At 36.1% G+C, this 13,720-nt stretch overlaps 1 protein-coding gene across 9 annotated transcripts in view; it reads left to right on the top strand.

Moving 5' to 3' along the window:
• The window catches only part of TTC3 (tetratricopeptide repeat domain 3), a 149,938-nt gene that overhangs the window by 1,295 nt on the left and 134,923 nt on the right, over positions 1–13,720 (top strand). For 7 of the 9 annotated variants that reach the window (XM_072614952.1, XM_072614956.1, XM_072614954.1 and 4 more), the window contains exons 2-6: positions 234–319; positions 4,544–4,589; positions 4,890–5,040; positions 6,180–6,264; positions 12,862–12,915. In XM_072614952.1, coding sequence (XP_072471053.1) covers positions 245–319; positions 4,544–4,589; positions 4,890–5,040; positions 6,180–6,264; positions 12,862–12,915 — 411 coding nt within the window. In that variant the 5' untranslated portion in view covers positions 234–244. Of the gene's footprint in view, positions 1–233; positions 320–4,543; positions 4,590–4,889; positions 5,041–6,179; positions 6,265–12,861; positions 12,916–13,720 lie in introns of those variants that run through there. The other 2 variants (XM_072614958.1, XM_072614959.1) reach the window with 2 other exon arrangements.

The following is a 13,720-nucleotide window of genomic DNA, read 5'->3' on the forward strand; positions in this document are numbered from 1 at the left end:
TTTACAATTTCTCATATTTTCGTTTCACTGGAAGCCCAGAGCTGAGATTTGAGCATGGATCTTCTGCCTCCAGAGCCAGTGTTTTTTTTTCACTGAAACTCCCCTCCACCCACTTCAGGAACTGTAAAAATGAGTGGCTGTTTCTATTGTTGTTTTGATTGTGACAAAGATAAGATTCACTTTCATAATTTGTATTGTTTACTGATTTGGAGTTTGTTTTTATTGGCCTTTAGGATCATGCGCAATGGAGAATTCCATCTCTGAGGCAGATTTAATTGGCAGCAGTTATGTTCGCATTACTAAACTTTGCTGTGAACAGGTGAGTTTTTTTAAAAAATCAAATGCATTTTAAAGTTCATATTCAAAGCCAATGTGTAAGTCATTCAGAGTGATTTGTGATGCCATCTGTGCTTTTGAAGAGAAAGCTGAAAAAGGGAAGGAGCTGCCCAAAAAGAACAAGTGTGTGAGATGATGGAAACTAAAAAGGGAGGAGGATGATGGTGATAATAATAGGTAGGATTTATATAGTCCTTTACACTGAACCTATATTGTTTCGTTTGGTCCTCACAACAACCTTTGCAGGTAGGTGCTGTTATTATTGCCATTTTATAGTGCCATTTTATAGATAAGGAAATCAGGGCTGAGAAAAGTTTAACATGTCCAGGGTCACAAGGCTATTAAATGCCTATGGTGAGATTGGAATCCAAGTCTTCTTGGTTCTAATTTCTACATTTTGTCTACTTCACCTCATTATTGGTGAGGGTGTATGTTGAGGGTAGAAATTAAAAGTAGCTTTATGTAGAAGAGAAGTTTGGTTCATATGGCAAATCATTATAAGAAATCACATTTTTCCTTTTATCAGCCAGTTATTAAAATCATTGATCCTCTCTGATGAGAACAGATGAAATGATCAAAATAAGAAATTCCCAATAGGAGAAAAGAGTGAGAGGAAGAAAGGACAAGTGACATGTTCTACTTCCTAGCTTGTTTTTCCTGATCCTCCCCAGCTGTGGTGGGGCCCATCCCATATATACTTTGTTGCAATCTCCCTTGATAGAATTGTAAGTTATTTGATGGTATGGACTACTTCATTTTTATCTTTGTATTTTTTACCCTTGTATCTAAGCCCTGAGATAAATTACTGTGTGTTTGATTGGTACTTGACTTTTTTGATAGCTATATTCAAGCAATGATTCCAGCGATCTCTTATTGTGGACTTGCATTCTGTTGCTGCAGGATTTACAGAACTATTGCAGGAGCATAAGAACTTCCAGAGGTTCTTATTTAACACTTTTCAGTGTGGAATTTGGATCTCTGAAGGCTTACTTCACTACTTATAGGATCTATAATTTTTTTTCTCTTTGTGGTTGATACTTCATTCTCTGATTCATATTGCAGCTTTTTGATTTCTCTTGGACAATCTCTGAAAGGTGATTTTTTAGCTAAAAACCTGGTTTTAAGCTCTCCAAACTTAAGCTAAATGTCAGACTGCAGATGTCTTTTATTTGGTGGGAAGGTAGAGTCTGTGATGTGTTAGCCTTATATGTGTTAGCATGTGAAAGCCCTGCGCCACTTCTATAAGAGTTCAGTAGAGGAGCAGTGAATATAAAAGAGATCTTTGTTAAAAAAAAAATTAATAATGGATTCCAGCTAAGATGGATGCTTGACCTTGTCTAATAAAAGCCTAAAATTTACATCAGACCCCCAAATAATCAAATCCAATGAGAAACTAGAGTGATTTCTTTCATCCCAGAACTGCACAAAAATTCAGCCAGAAGCCCAAGGGCAATAGGAATAAAGGATACTAACAAAGCCAAAAAACTCATCCACAAGTTAGTAGCTTCCCAGAATAACCAGACCCGGGCCACAGTCACATGTAGTCCGCTTGACTCTTGGTCTGGAAGCAGGGAAAGCAGTGAGGTCACCCAAGAAAGTCCCCAGGTGGGCTCCAAGATTCATAACATTCTGTTCTGAGGAGCAGTAGAGGGCCTTGAAGATCCAGTGTCTGAACATCAAAGATCTGGGACAAAGAGGGACAGTCCCAGTCTTGGAAAATAGATATTTAACACTAACTCAGGAACAAGGATAAAACCAAGGAAGGTCAATGAGCCTACCCAAGAGTACAGCGGGGGGAGAACCCTGGTCCTAGCACAAAGCTAGAGTGATAACCCAAAGAAGCTAATGTAAAATTAATATTAAAAAAGTTCCTGTTCTAGAGATGCCCCCAAATCAGACTTAGAACCACAAATGACTTAGCTGGCATAACTCAGCATAATTCTATAGAGGAAAAAAATGAAGCTTCAGTGGACTAGATCAGAGTTGACAAACTTTTTCTATAAAGGACCAGATAGTAAATATTTTTGACTTTGTGGGCCAATAGCCAAATTGAGAGTATTCTGTAGATATTTATATAATGAGAAAACAAATTTACAAACAGTTTTAATGGATGAAATTCAAAATATAATAACATGTACAGTTAGTTTATTTTGTAATACAGATCAACTAGTGAGAAGAGTGAAATTCTTTTCTAGGGGAGATGATATTTCACATAATTGGAATTCAAAGCTATTACTCCCTGTCATCAGAATCAGTTGCAGATGTTTATTTGTTATTGCTGATCTGTAATGGTATTTTATGTATTTCATCTTTGAAAATGGCTTTTCACACAGATAGGTACTGCCAAATACTGATATCAGCCTATGAATATATACTGTTTAACATATTTGGCTCTTGGAAGACATTTATGTAATCCTGTTAGATTCTTGATAGTTGCCTTTTAGCAAGTCATTACGTTGCATATTAATCACTTCCAATTGAAGGTTGGTAAAAGTTCTTCATTTGCACATTTAAATGAACATATTGAAATTTCTTTTGTATTTGTATCAAGTTCCAATGATGGAACTGTAGTTTGAGCTCAGGAAATACATTCACTGCAAATTTGTATTAGAATGGAAATCTTGTCTCTTAATTTTAAACAGTGTGGAAAGTATATGAAGTAACTTAACATTACTTGTGATTTAAAAATATTGTTATTAAATTGACTTGATTATAAGTTTTGTATATAAGCACTCTTTTGCCTTGAAATTTTAGGTCGAATTCATTAAGAAACATTGTCAAGTCTGCAGCAAAAATTAATTTCCACAGCCATTCAGTGTTTGATAACAATGGTTTCTTGTTCAGAAAAACTTCAGTCTCAACCCTGAGCTCAAAAAATTATAATAAAACATTTTTCTTTTTTTCTGTTTTGACATAATAGGCATACAATGGTAATGAAAAAATGTTGAAATATGGTAATACAGGTGACACTTGAAGCAATGTCAAATTATAACTACGTCACAACAGTTTGTTGTGATCTGAGTCCCTGTGAGATGTAATGAAAGTGCCATATAGGATCTCTGTTACCACTACTTGACTATGGTGTTTTATAATTCAATGGCATTCATAGACAATATGTAATTAAATGAGCATGTTTATGTTATAGTAAAACTGTTTAAAAGTGTAAAAAACTATTCTTAGCTCACTAGACATACAAAAAGGTTTTGATAATTTGCTGATCCCTTGACTAGAAGACTTAGTTCCAAGCATTTCTGATGAAAAAAACAGAGCTGAGTAGGAACTTTGACATATAAATTTATGTCCAGTGAAACCTAGAAAGTAAATTTATTTGAGCAGTTGCAAAGGGTTGTATGATGACATAGTACTAACATATTGATGGGAGAAGAAGCAAGTGTCTGTTTCTTCATAAGAAAGTGCCTTAATTTCTTCATAAGGTACTGAGGAAATAAAGTAAGAAAACAGATCTTGGAGGTGGATTGGCTCTGAAAGAAAGGAAAAAAAAGTGAGAGTAAAAGAGAAGAAAGAATTGCGAGCAAAACAGACTTCCTGATTAAAAAAAAAAAAAGAATTAGAATCTGATGGGGTACCCAGCAATTGGGGAATATCTTAACAAATTGTGGTATATGAATGTATTGACATGTTATTCTACCATAAGACATGGTTAAAGAGACAACTGCCATGAATCCTGGGTATCATGAGCTGAGCTAGGAGAAGACAAATCCCTATTTTTTGGTGTTTTAAGTTCAGAATAAAAAATTCCATAATAATGCAATAATAATTTTTAAGTAGGACAAGAAATGTACTATGTTGGCTGTAGCTAACTTTGTTGCATTTCTATTTCTCAGAAGACAATAATGTGATAGATTAAAGATTAAGATATATATGTAATCAGAATAGAGACAAATGAATTTGAGTTTAACTCATTTACGTGACAGGTCATAGTTATATTTTTAACCAAAATTGGGTAATTTAAAATTGTAGAAGGGAGCATGATAGCTACTGGAAAAGAACTTGGTGACTGGTAGATTGAAAGAAGTGACCTTACCCAGAAGTTTACAGATTAAAACAGCACATGTTATACTGTTTTGTGTAGCTTTTTATATTTGTATTTATTTATTTACATATATTATATTTATAGCTTACCAGTCCAATTGAATATGCTACTATGTTTTTACCAAAGAGCAACAAAACATGTTTTCTTTTTCAGGGTGGTGCATATCCTAGAAAATTTTCACAAGTTAAGGCAAATCTAGGTGAGCAATTTAGCACTTGAACCTTTATTTTTTCACTGATGGTATAATAGAAGAATTAACAAAATCTATTCATGTTCATGTGTGGTGTTATGTTTCTTTAAAAATTTTGCTCCTGTAATTACTTTGAATTTCAGAATTTTTTAAAAATAACTTGCCAAAAAATCTTAAACAACCATTAGTACTTCTAGCATATTGATTTCCTTGTCATTTTCTAATCTATGCTTTATGTTCTCATTACCCATGCTTTTTTCTACTGAAAACGCCTAGCAATATTAATTTAATTTTTTTTTTTAAATAAAGAACTGGATATCTGCAAAATCTGGTGTAGTAAGCCACTTCATATTCTTCGAGATTACTGTGATGTCATTAAAATATACATCTTCTGGCCACTTCTTTTTCAACGTGAACAGAATCCTGTAGTATCTCAATTACATCCTTGTATAGACATCAGGTAAACAAGTCTTGTTATTTATGTGGTTTTGTTGCTTTATTTGTCTTTTAAGAGAATATTATGTTTTCCTGAAAAATGATTCCTAAAAGTAGAAAAAAAGCTTGAGATAATGTGTTTCATTTACTTATTTCCAGGTACAGTTAGATATCTGCTCCATTTCAGTAGTTAAATAAATTTACGCATTTAAATTTAAACACATTAAACAAAATATATTTAAATATCTACATAGAATTAAGGACAGAGATTATGTAACTCATTCATATGTTACTTAGTAACTGTCACAGTCTTGTATTTCTTCTTTTATGGTTAAAATCCTTATTGTACCTTAATGCCATTTAAAAACTCTATCAACTGTTTAGCATCCTGTTTTTTCTTAATCCTTCCCTTCCTTGAATGCAGTGGTGATTTATTCAATTCTACCTCCTTAGCTATTCTGTCATTTTAATCATTTTTGTGATCTGGCCTTGACAGTTTATTCACATATTTCTTAAAAGAAGACCAAAGCTGCATTCGTAACCAATAAAAGACATCACCAGTGCCAAGTATGGCAGAAGGATTGTATTTGGACTCAGGGGTGGGGCGCCTGTGGCCTCAAGGCCCCATGGGGCCCTCTAGGTCCTCAGGTGCAGTGCTTTGACTGAATCCAAACTTCACAGAACAAATCCCCTTAGGAAAAGGGGGAATTTTTGTTCCGTAAAATTTGAACTCAGTCAAAAGGCCACATCCAAGGACCTAGAAAGCCACATGTGACCTTGAGGCCAAAGGTTCCCTGTCCCTGCTTATTTCATATTCTTCTACTTCAGTCATTAGATACAAACTGTTAATCTCTTAAAGGTTGATTTCTAACCTATAGTTCCAAATATTTGAAACTTACAGTTCCTCAGTCATAAAAAAAAATAAGATTGAGGATTATTATAATAATTAATCATCAGTACTGTGTAGAATGGAGAGGAGGGTGTCCAATAGTTTGCTCAGTTATGAGAATCAAATGAGATAAACTCTATGAATCACTTTGTAAACCTTAAATGTTATGTAAATGTTAGCTATTATTATATACAATTGAATTTTAATACAAATCTTCAGAATCAGGCAATATAAAACCTTACCCATTTCTAAAACAATTTTTTTTCTTTAAATAGCTCTAGTACTTGTGAATTAAGTTTGAAGAGACTGCAGCATATTGAATTACTGGAGGATATCGTGGATTTGGCAAAGAAAGTTGTGGTAAGTGGCACTTTGGGGGTCCACTGCAAGGATGCTTAACTCAGTGAGCTTTGTTAGGCCTAGGTCTTTACAACCTAGTGTGTCTCTGACAGTAACATCAATCTCCTTTTATTTTTAACCAAGTTATGCCTCCTTATCATCTCTATGTAGGTGATTCTCAGATATGCTTATCCAGCCCTAATGTCTCTGCTGACCTCCAGTCTCACATCTCTGTCTCAAACATCTCAAACTGGATTTCACACAGATATCTTGAACTTATTATCTTTCCTCCTTTGTTCCAAATTTCTCTCTTATTATTGAGAGCAACACTGATGTTCTAATCTCCCAGGCTTACAACCTAGGTGTCATCCTTGACTATCTCTCACCTCATACCATGGCACCGACCCAACCCTGTTGATTTTCCCTTTGCAACATTTTGGATATACCCCCATCTCTTCTCTGACACAACTTCCACCCTGGTTCAGGCCTTCATCACTTCCTGTCAGGACTATTGCATTTAGCTTTCTTTTTTGGTCTTCCTATTTCAAATTTCTCCTCCCTCTAGTCCAGGGGTGGGAGACCTTCAGCCTTGAGACCACATGTGGTCCTCTGGGTCCTCAAGTGCTGCCCTTTGACTGAATCCAAATCTCACAGAGCAAAGGGCCACATTTGAAAACTTAGGTGACATGTGGCCTCGAGGCTGCAGGGTTCCCACCTCTCCTCTAGTGTATCCTCTACTCAGCTGTCAAATTCATCTTCTTAAAACACAGGTCTAACAGTGTTACCTGCCAATTCAATAAACTCCAGTAGCTTCCTAATACCTCCAAGATGAAATAAAATGTCATCTGTTTAGCTTTTAAAACCCTTTATGACTTAGCCTGTTTGTATCTTTCATTCTTAACACAACTCTTCTACACATATTGTAATATTCAGTGACACTGACCTCTCTGCTCCCATGCCTTTTCACTGGTTGTCCCCAGTGGCTTTCTGGAATGGTTTCCCTTCGGTGTGTCTGCTCTTTCTTCTCTCTGGCTTCTCTGGATTCTTCAGGTCTCAACTCAAATCCCATCTTTTTCACATGTTTTTTCCCAGTTCCCCCTTAATTCTAATGTCTTTCCTAAAAGATTACCTCTTATGTATAGTGTATATATTTTGTCTCTACATAATTATTTGCATGTAGTCTTCCCCATTTGAATGTAAGCTAGTTCTTTGAGATCAGGGACTAGGTTTTTGCCTTTGCATTTCCAGGCTTTAACAGTAGCTGAGATAGGTATAGGGTAGCCACTTGATAAATGTGTTGTGACTCATTGTCACTTCTAGCTCAAGTCAGCATTGAGTGAGTAGGAGTAACTCAGTTTTGGGGTTTGTTAAGGTGTAGTGGGATAAGGGAACAAGAGGTCTAAGAATAAAGGATAGTGCAGAACAGAACCTGTTCATCAAGGTGTTCATATTGGGAAGAGAAGAAAGTGGAACTAGAGCTGGGGTGATGGCCTAGGAAAGTATTTAATATCACAAGGATTAGTGGTCATGGAGGTGTGTGGGATGGCCAGACTCCTACTCAAATTGATTACTCAGAGGCCTCTCAAGGTACAAACAGAAAGCCCTTTATTCATTTCTCAAGAGAAGGGGGTGTCACCTTCACTAGGCAATCTAGAGAAGAAAGGCACAGTGCAGAAGCATGGTTATATAGCTGAAAACTACAAACCCATCCCCCCCTTACCCTGCCCTTTAGCTTAGCGTTCAAGAGCTTGAGCAAGCAACTTATTCTCAGAAATTTGCTCCAGATACAAGGAGTAAGGAAATGGAATTAAGCAAACAAGGGGAGAGCGATGGTAAGGTGGTTTCACAATTTCAAGTTGCCCCATGTCACTTGATTCCCAAGAAATTGAAACTCAGGCCTAAGGTCAGGTCTACTTTAGACTTAGGTCCCTGAGCAGTCACATTCAGAGGGGACAAAGGTTAGTGTTAGATGCATGGCAAAGTGAGAGATAAAATGATAAAATATTTTGGAATAAATCTTTAAAAAGTTAAATTAGTCATTTTAAATAGGCGAAGCTATTTTGCAGTTTTTGAACAAGGAACCAGCTCCATTGGTAGCTGAGAAGGAGTGGAGAAGTAGGTCATGGAGTTGAATAAATTGAGGAGTTAGGAGCAGTTTGAGTATTTGAGGCAACACCAGCATGTATATTGAAGTTCGCTAGGATGAGAGCAGGATTTAGGCACTGAATTCACTGAGAAAGTAGAGAGAATGTCCTGAGGTTTAGTAGATAATAACTACCCAAACCTGTTATTAAGTGATAAATTTGACTTGAATGATCAGAGGAGAAAGGTGGCTGAGACATGTTGATAGAGACAGACTTAGGACATGGCAACAGAGAGCCCAGAATATTTTGAGTCTTCCATCAAAACCAGTATGTTGGGTAGGTGTGCAGGAAAGTGCATAGGTATTGAAAAGGATAACCAAGGATGGAGTGTCATTGCGGGGAACTAACTTTTAATGAGTGTCAGAGGATGGAAGGAACAAGAGAGGAAGAGGTCTAAAATGAAAATAAATTTGTTTATTATGGAGTGGGAATTCCAGAAGGTTTAGTGGAAGAATTGAACTGATATGGAGGGTGAGGGTGTAGGTGTATGTGTGGATGTGATTGAGAGTGGGAGGAACAGGGTTGAGAGGAATGCAAATTTGGAGACCTGGTTAGGTTTGGGTTTTGGCAGTTCTGTATCACAGAGATAAGATGAATATAAAGGGGTTGGGAGTATGCTAATCCTTAGGTATTGAGTCCATTCAGAGCATTAATGAATAGAAAGAGGTCCTTTCTGATTTGTTATACGGATTCTTTCATTTATCTTAGTCTGACTACACAGCATGACGATAGTGAAAATATACTCAATAGGAAAGTATATGTAGAATCTATACAGAATTGTATGCAGTCGTGGGGAGGGAGGGAGGAAGTGGGGGGTGGGTGGGGAGGGATAAAATCGCAATTGTATGGCAGTGATTGTTAAACATTAAAAAAAAATAAAAAAATTAATAAAAAAAAAAAAAAAGAAAGAGGTCCTTTGATGAAATCAAGGGATTAAAAGACTGAGTCTGCCTTGGGCCCAAGCCCTTAAGGTGTGAGCATGGCCCTTAATTACCCAGTGTATTTTGGACTCACCTCACCTACCTATGCTTAAGCAGGAGTTAGTATGTCTACGGGAGTCTTGAAGCCCGCTTTGTAGCAATCATGAGCAAGGTGAAAGCCTAGCCAGGAGGCAGGAGATGATATGTCCTGGCCCTGCTTCTCAGCATGCAGGAGCAGGGAATATCTTACTTTGAAAGATAATTTTGAGTAAGATAAATTGGCTTGTGTTATTTATACTCATAACCCTCACTAGATCTTACTCTGTCAGCTATTATCTTATCTTTCTCCTCTTCTCAACTAAGTATGAAAAAGCCATCTATATTTGTTACCTCCCTTTCTCACTTTTACTAAACCTTCTACAATGTGTCTTCCAACCTCATCGCTTTACTGAAACTGTTTTCTCTAAAGGCACCCCCGAATCTTTTAATTGCTTTATCTGACTGCCTTTTTTAAGTCCTTACCTCTTGATCTTTCTTCAGCATTTTATGTACTTTTGAGAAGGAATTATTTCATTCATTGTGTTCAATATCTAATATAGCACCTGGCACATGGTACTTGTTGATTGACCATGCATTCCTTCTGGACACACTTTTCTCAGTTTTCATGGCACTGCTGTCTTGGCTTTCCCCTTGCCACTTGTCTGCTTTCCCCTTCTCATTCTCTTTTTTTGGATCACCATTTCTAAAACAAACTCCAGTCTCTAGTTGTACCCCAAGGTTCAGTCCTGGACTCTCCCTTTTTTCCAATGGTAACCTCATATATTCACATGTGAATTTAATGATCATTTCTGTGCTGGTAATTCCTACATCTATATTTTCACCCCATTCTCTCATAGTTCAATTCCATGTCATCACCTGCCTTTGGACATTTAAAATTGAATGAATGTCCTGGAGACGTGTAAAATTTAACATGTCTCAGATTCTAAACAGAACTCATCTTTTCTCTTAAATCCTGACTTATACCAAATGTATAGGGCACTACCATCCTTCCAGTCTGTGAGGTTCATAACCTCAGAATTATCCCAAACTTCTCACTTATCTTCACCAATTAACTGTCAATCTTGTTGTTTCTACTTCTGCAATATCTCTTGCTTTCATCTCCTTAACTTCCCTCATAGAGCTACCTGGCCTAATTTAGGCCTTTATCATCTCCCACCTGGACTATTACAATAGACTCCTAATTAGTTTTCTTGCCCTGAGTATTTTCCTTCTCCAATGCATCTTTCAAACAACTGCCAAATTAATTTCCCAAAGCACAGATTTGACCATGTCACTTCCCTATTCATTAAACTTCACTAGTTCCCTGTTAATTTGAGGATCAAATATAAATTTATTTCTTTGTTATTTAAAGCCTATTGTGACCTGGGGTCAGCCTATCTTTTCAACCTTGTTGCAAGTTACTCTTTTCCATGCACCCTATTGGTGAATGAACTGTTCTTATTTTTAAACTGTTCAATTTTTTACACATGATACTCTGCATTTGCAATGGCTGATATCAATACCTATATGTACTCCATCCTGATTTCCTGTAAATCCCTAGTTTAATTCGAGGCTCGGCTTAAGTGCTATATTCAACACAGGGTCTTTTATGGTAATTCCAGCTACTTGTTCCTTTCCTTCAAAATCACCTATTTCCTATATGCCTGTATTTATTTATACATTTTTTTCCTCGATAAATTTATAAGCCTAACTTTAGGGTAAGACCCTCTTTTGTAGCTAGCATGACACAGTGTTTTACAAATAGTAGGTACTTAATCTTATTCTTTGTAACCCCATTTGGGATTTTCTTGGCAAAGATACTGGAGTGGTTTGCCATTTCCTTCTCCATCTCATTTGATAGATGAGGAAACTGAGGCAAAGAGGGTTAAGTGACTTGCCCAGGGTCACACAGCTAGTAAGTGTCTGGGGCTAGATTTGAACTCATGAAGATGAATCTACCTTACTTCAGATGTAGCACTGTATCCACATAGCTGCTTGGTTAATGCCTATTCATTGGTCCTACTTAGGTGGATAAATTGGCGATTTTCTTCCCCAAGATACCTGTTTCTTTCATTTTTAAGATTCCTTCCATCTATGTTGTAATTTGGAGTAGACCTGCCACTATTCTTGTACCCTTGGGAAGGTCCATCTCATAACATAAGTGATTGAATTAAGTTTTGCTTAAGGTCTCTTTCAACTCAAAAATTCTTTGATTATATTAATGTTATGAAGAGGGTATTTAGATTTAAAATTTTTTAAATGTACAGAAAAAGAGTATTTGAATATGTTTAATAATTTACACCAAATGTTGTATCACAGAGCAAGAAGACATTTCAAGAGGATATCAAATCCAGCCCCTTTCCTTCAGAATTACAAAAGTTTATATATAATTATATTTCTGTCATCCTGAGAATTAGTGTTGTCACATGATTGTAAGCTTATTGTTTGAAGCGTTTGGGAAAGAAACTAGAGGATTAAGAACCAAAGGGTATAAAAAAGCATTGCTCATAGTCTTTTCCATCAACATCCATGACACGGAGGTGTTTCTGGATCTGTTCCCAAAACATTATAGTGGTATCTCCTTTCCTACCCCAGAGTAGTTTGTTTATAAACATCCTTGTTGTAGGAGGTGTTAAAACTCCTGATTGTGGCTTGGGCTAGATTAAAATGTATTTGGGAAATGTTTAAGAAAGTAAATAAAAATACAATACAAGATATATAATGTTAACTTTTGATTTTCTAATTTTTAATTTAATTTTCAAATTTGACACCATTCATATAGGTTAATGTAATTAAAGCTCATACAGCTAGGTGGTGCCCTGGATAGAGTGCTGCACCTGAAGTCAGGAAGACTCATGTTCCTGAGGTCAAATGTGAACTCAGACACTTTATTAGTTTTGTGACCGTGGAGAAGTCACTTAACTGTTTGCCTCAGTTTTCTTGTCTGTCCAATGAGCTGGAGAAGGAAATAGCAAACCACACCAGTATCTGCCAAAAAAAACAAAAAATACCCAAATGAAGTCATAAAGAGCTGAACACAGTTGAGCTAACTGAAGACCAGCAGTTAAAGCCTTACAAACAATTTCAATTTTTGTTTTAAATCTAGGAAGGTTCCATGGTATAGTTCCTCATAATATCTTCTGATAATCCTTTACAATATTTTAGATCAGCCACAGTATTCTTAAGGAGAGTCCAGAAGATGATGAATTGCAGAGAATAATTTTCTGTGATCTTAGTGAGGGATTAAGGAAAAGTACTCATTTAAAAAGTTTTGTGGGTTTTTTTGTTAAAACTGATTGATTTTGTCATTAAAACACTTTAAGATAAATTCTTCTTGGTAATTTTGTGGTTGCTTGGGCGTGAAGGTATTTTGCATGATTTACTAATAATCTCTGGCTCTGTGAGATTACTAGCTTAATTCAAAATGTTAAAGAGTTTTTTTCCTTTAGAAAATGAAAATAACTTTAGTTAAATGGAAAACCTTCCACTTATGATTTTAATTTTTTATTTTTCAGGACGATCAGTTCTTCATCGGTGGTATATTGAGAATTGGTTATAAGATAGAAAATGTAAGTGTTAACATTACATCATTTACCTGCTTATTTCTGTATTGTAGTACTAATCTCTCCATGGATTGTGGTTTATTAACAAGATCACTGTCCTCATTTCAGGAAAGTTGTTATTTAATGAGGAAAACAAATCTTTGGATAGGCCCATTCACCTTCAGTAGTATGATACTGTTTACAACAGTTCTTTTTCCATCAAGTAAGGGTATGTTGGTTGTATAGTTTGTTTGTTCACTAACATTAAGCAGATAAATATAGCACAGGTAGTAGTTTTTCCTTGACATGAAGTCTGACAATTTACAGTTGATTTTTTTATGATTAATAAGTCGGCATGTAATAAAGTGTACAAGCAGCTAAAAAATCTGATTCTGGCAAATGATGAAATAAAAAGGCAAAGAAAGAAGCAAAAATCTTTATTGTTTATTGAGTATACTTCTAGGAGTTGGTTTGTTCCTTCCTGAAAAATATTCTTACACCCTTCACTGATATACTTTCAGACACTTAAAAAGCCCCCCTGTATATTGCATATAGAAGTATCGAAGTTCCTTTTGGTTTTTCTTTTCTCGTTTCCCAGAATTCTTTTGCCCTCATACATGGGGGCCCAACTTAGAAGTGCTGGGTGTTTGAACTCATTTCCTTTCTTCTGGTGTGATGAGGGCAGTGGACAGAGTGCTGGACCTGGCCTGGAGGGACTGATACTGCACCACTGTGAACAATTTCTTTAACCTTTTGATGCTTTAGTTTCTTCACCTGTAAATGAGAATAATGGCTTATAATGCTTACCCTATAGGATTGTTGTAAGGTTCAA

This window comes from Notamacropus eugenii, chromosome 5, assembly GCF_028372415.1.
Source record: "Notamacropus eugenii isolate mMacEug1 chromosome 5, mMacEug1.pri_v2, whole genome shotgun sequence".
Classification (NCBI taxonomy): domain Eukaryota; kingdom Metazoa; phylum Chordata; class Mammalia; order Diprotodontia; family Macropodidae; genus Notamacropus; species Notamacropus eugenii.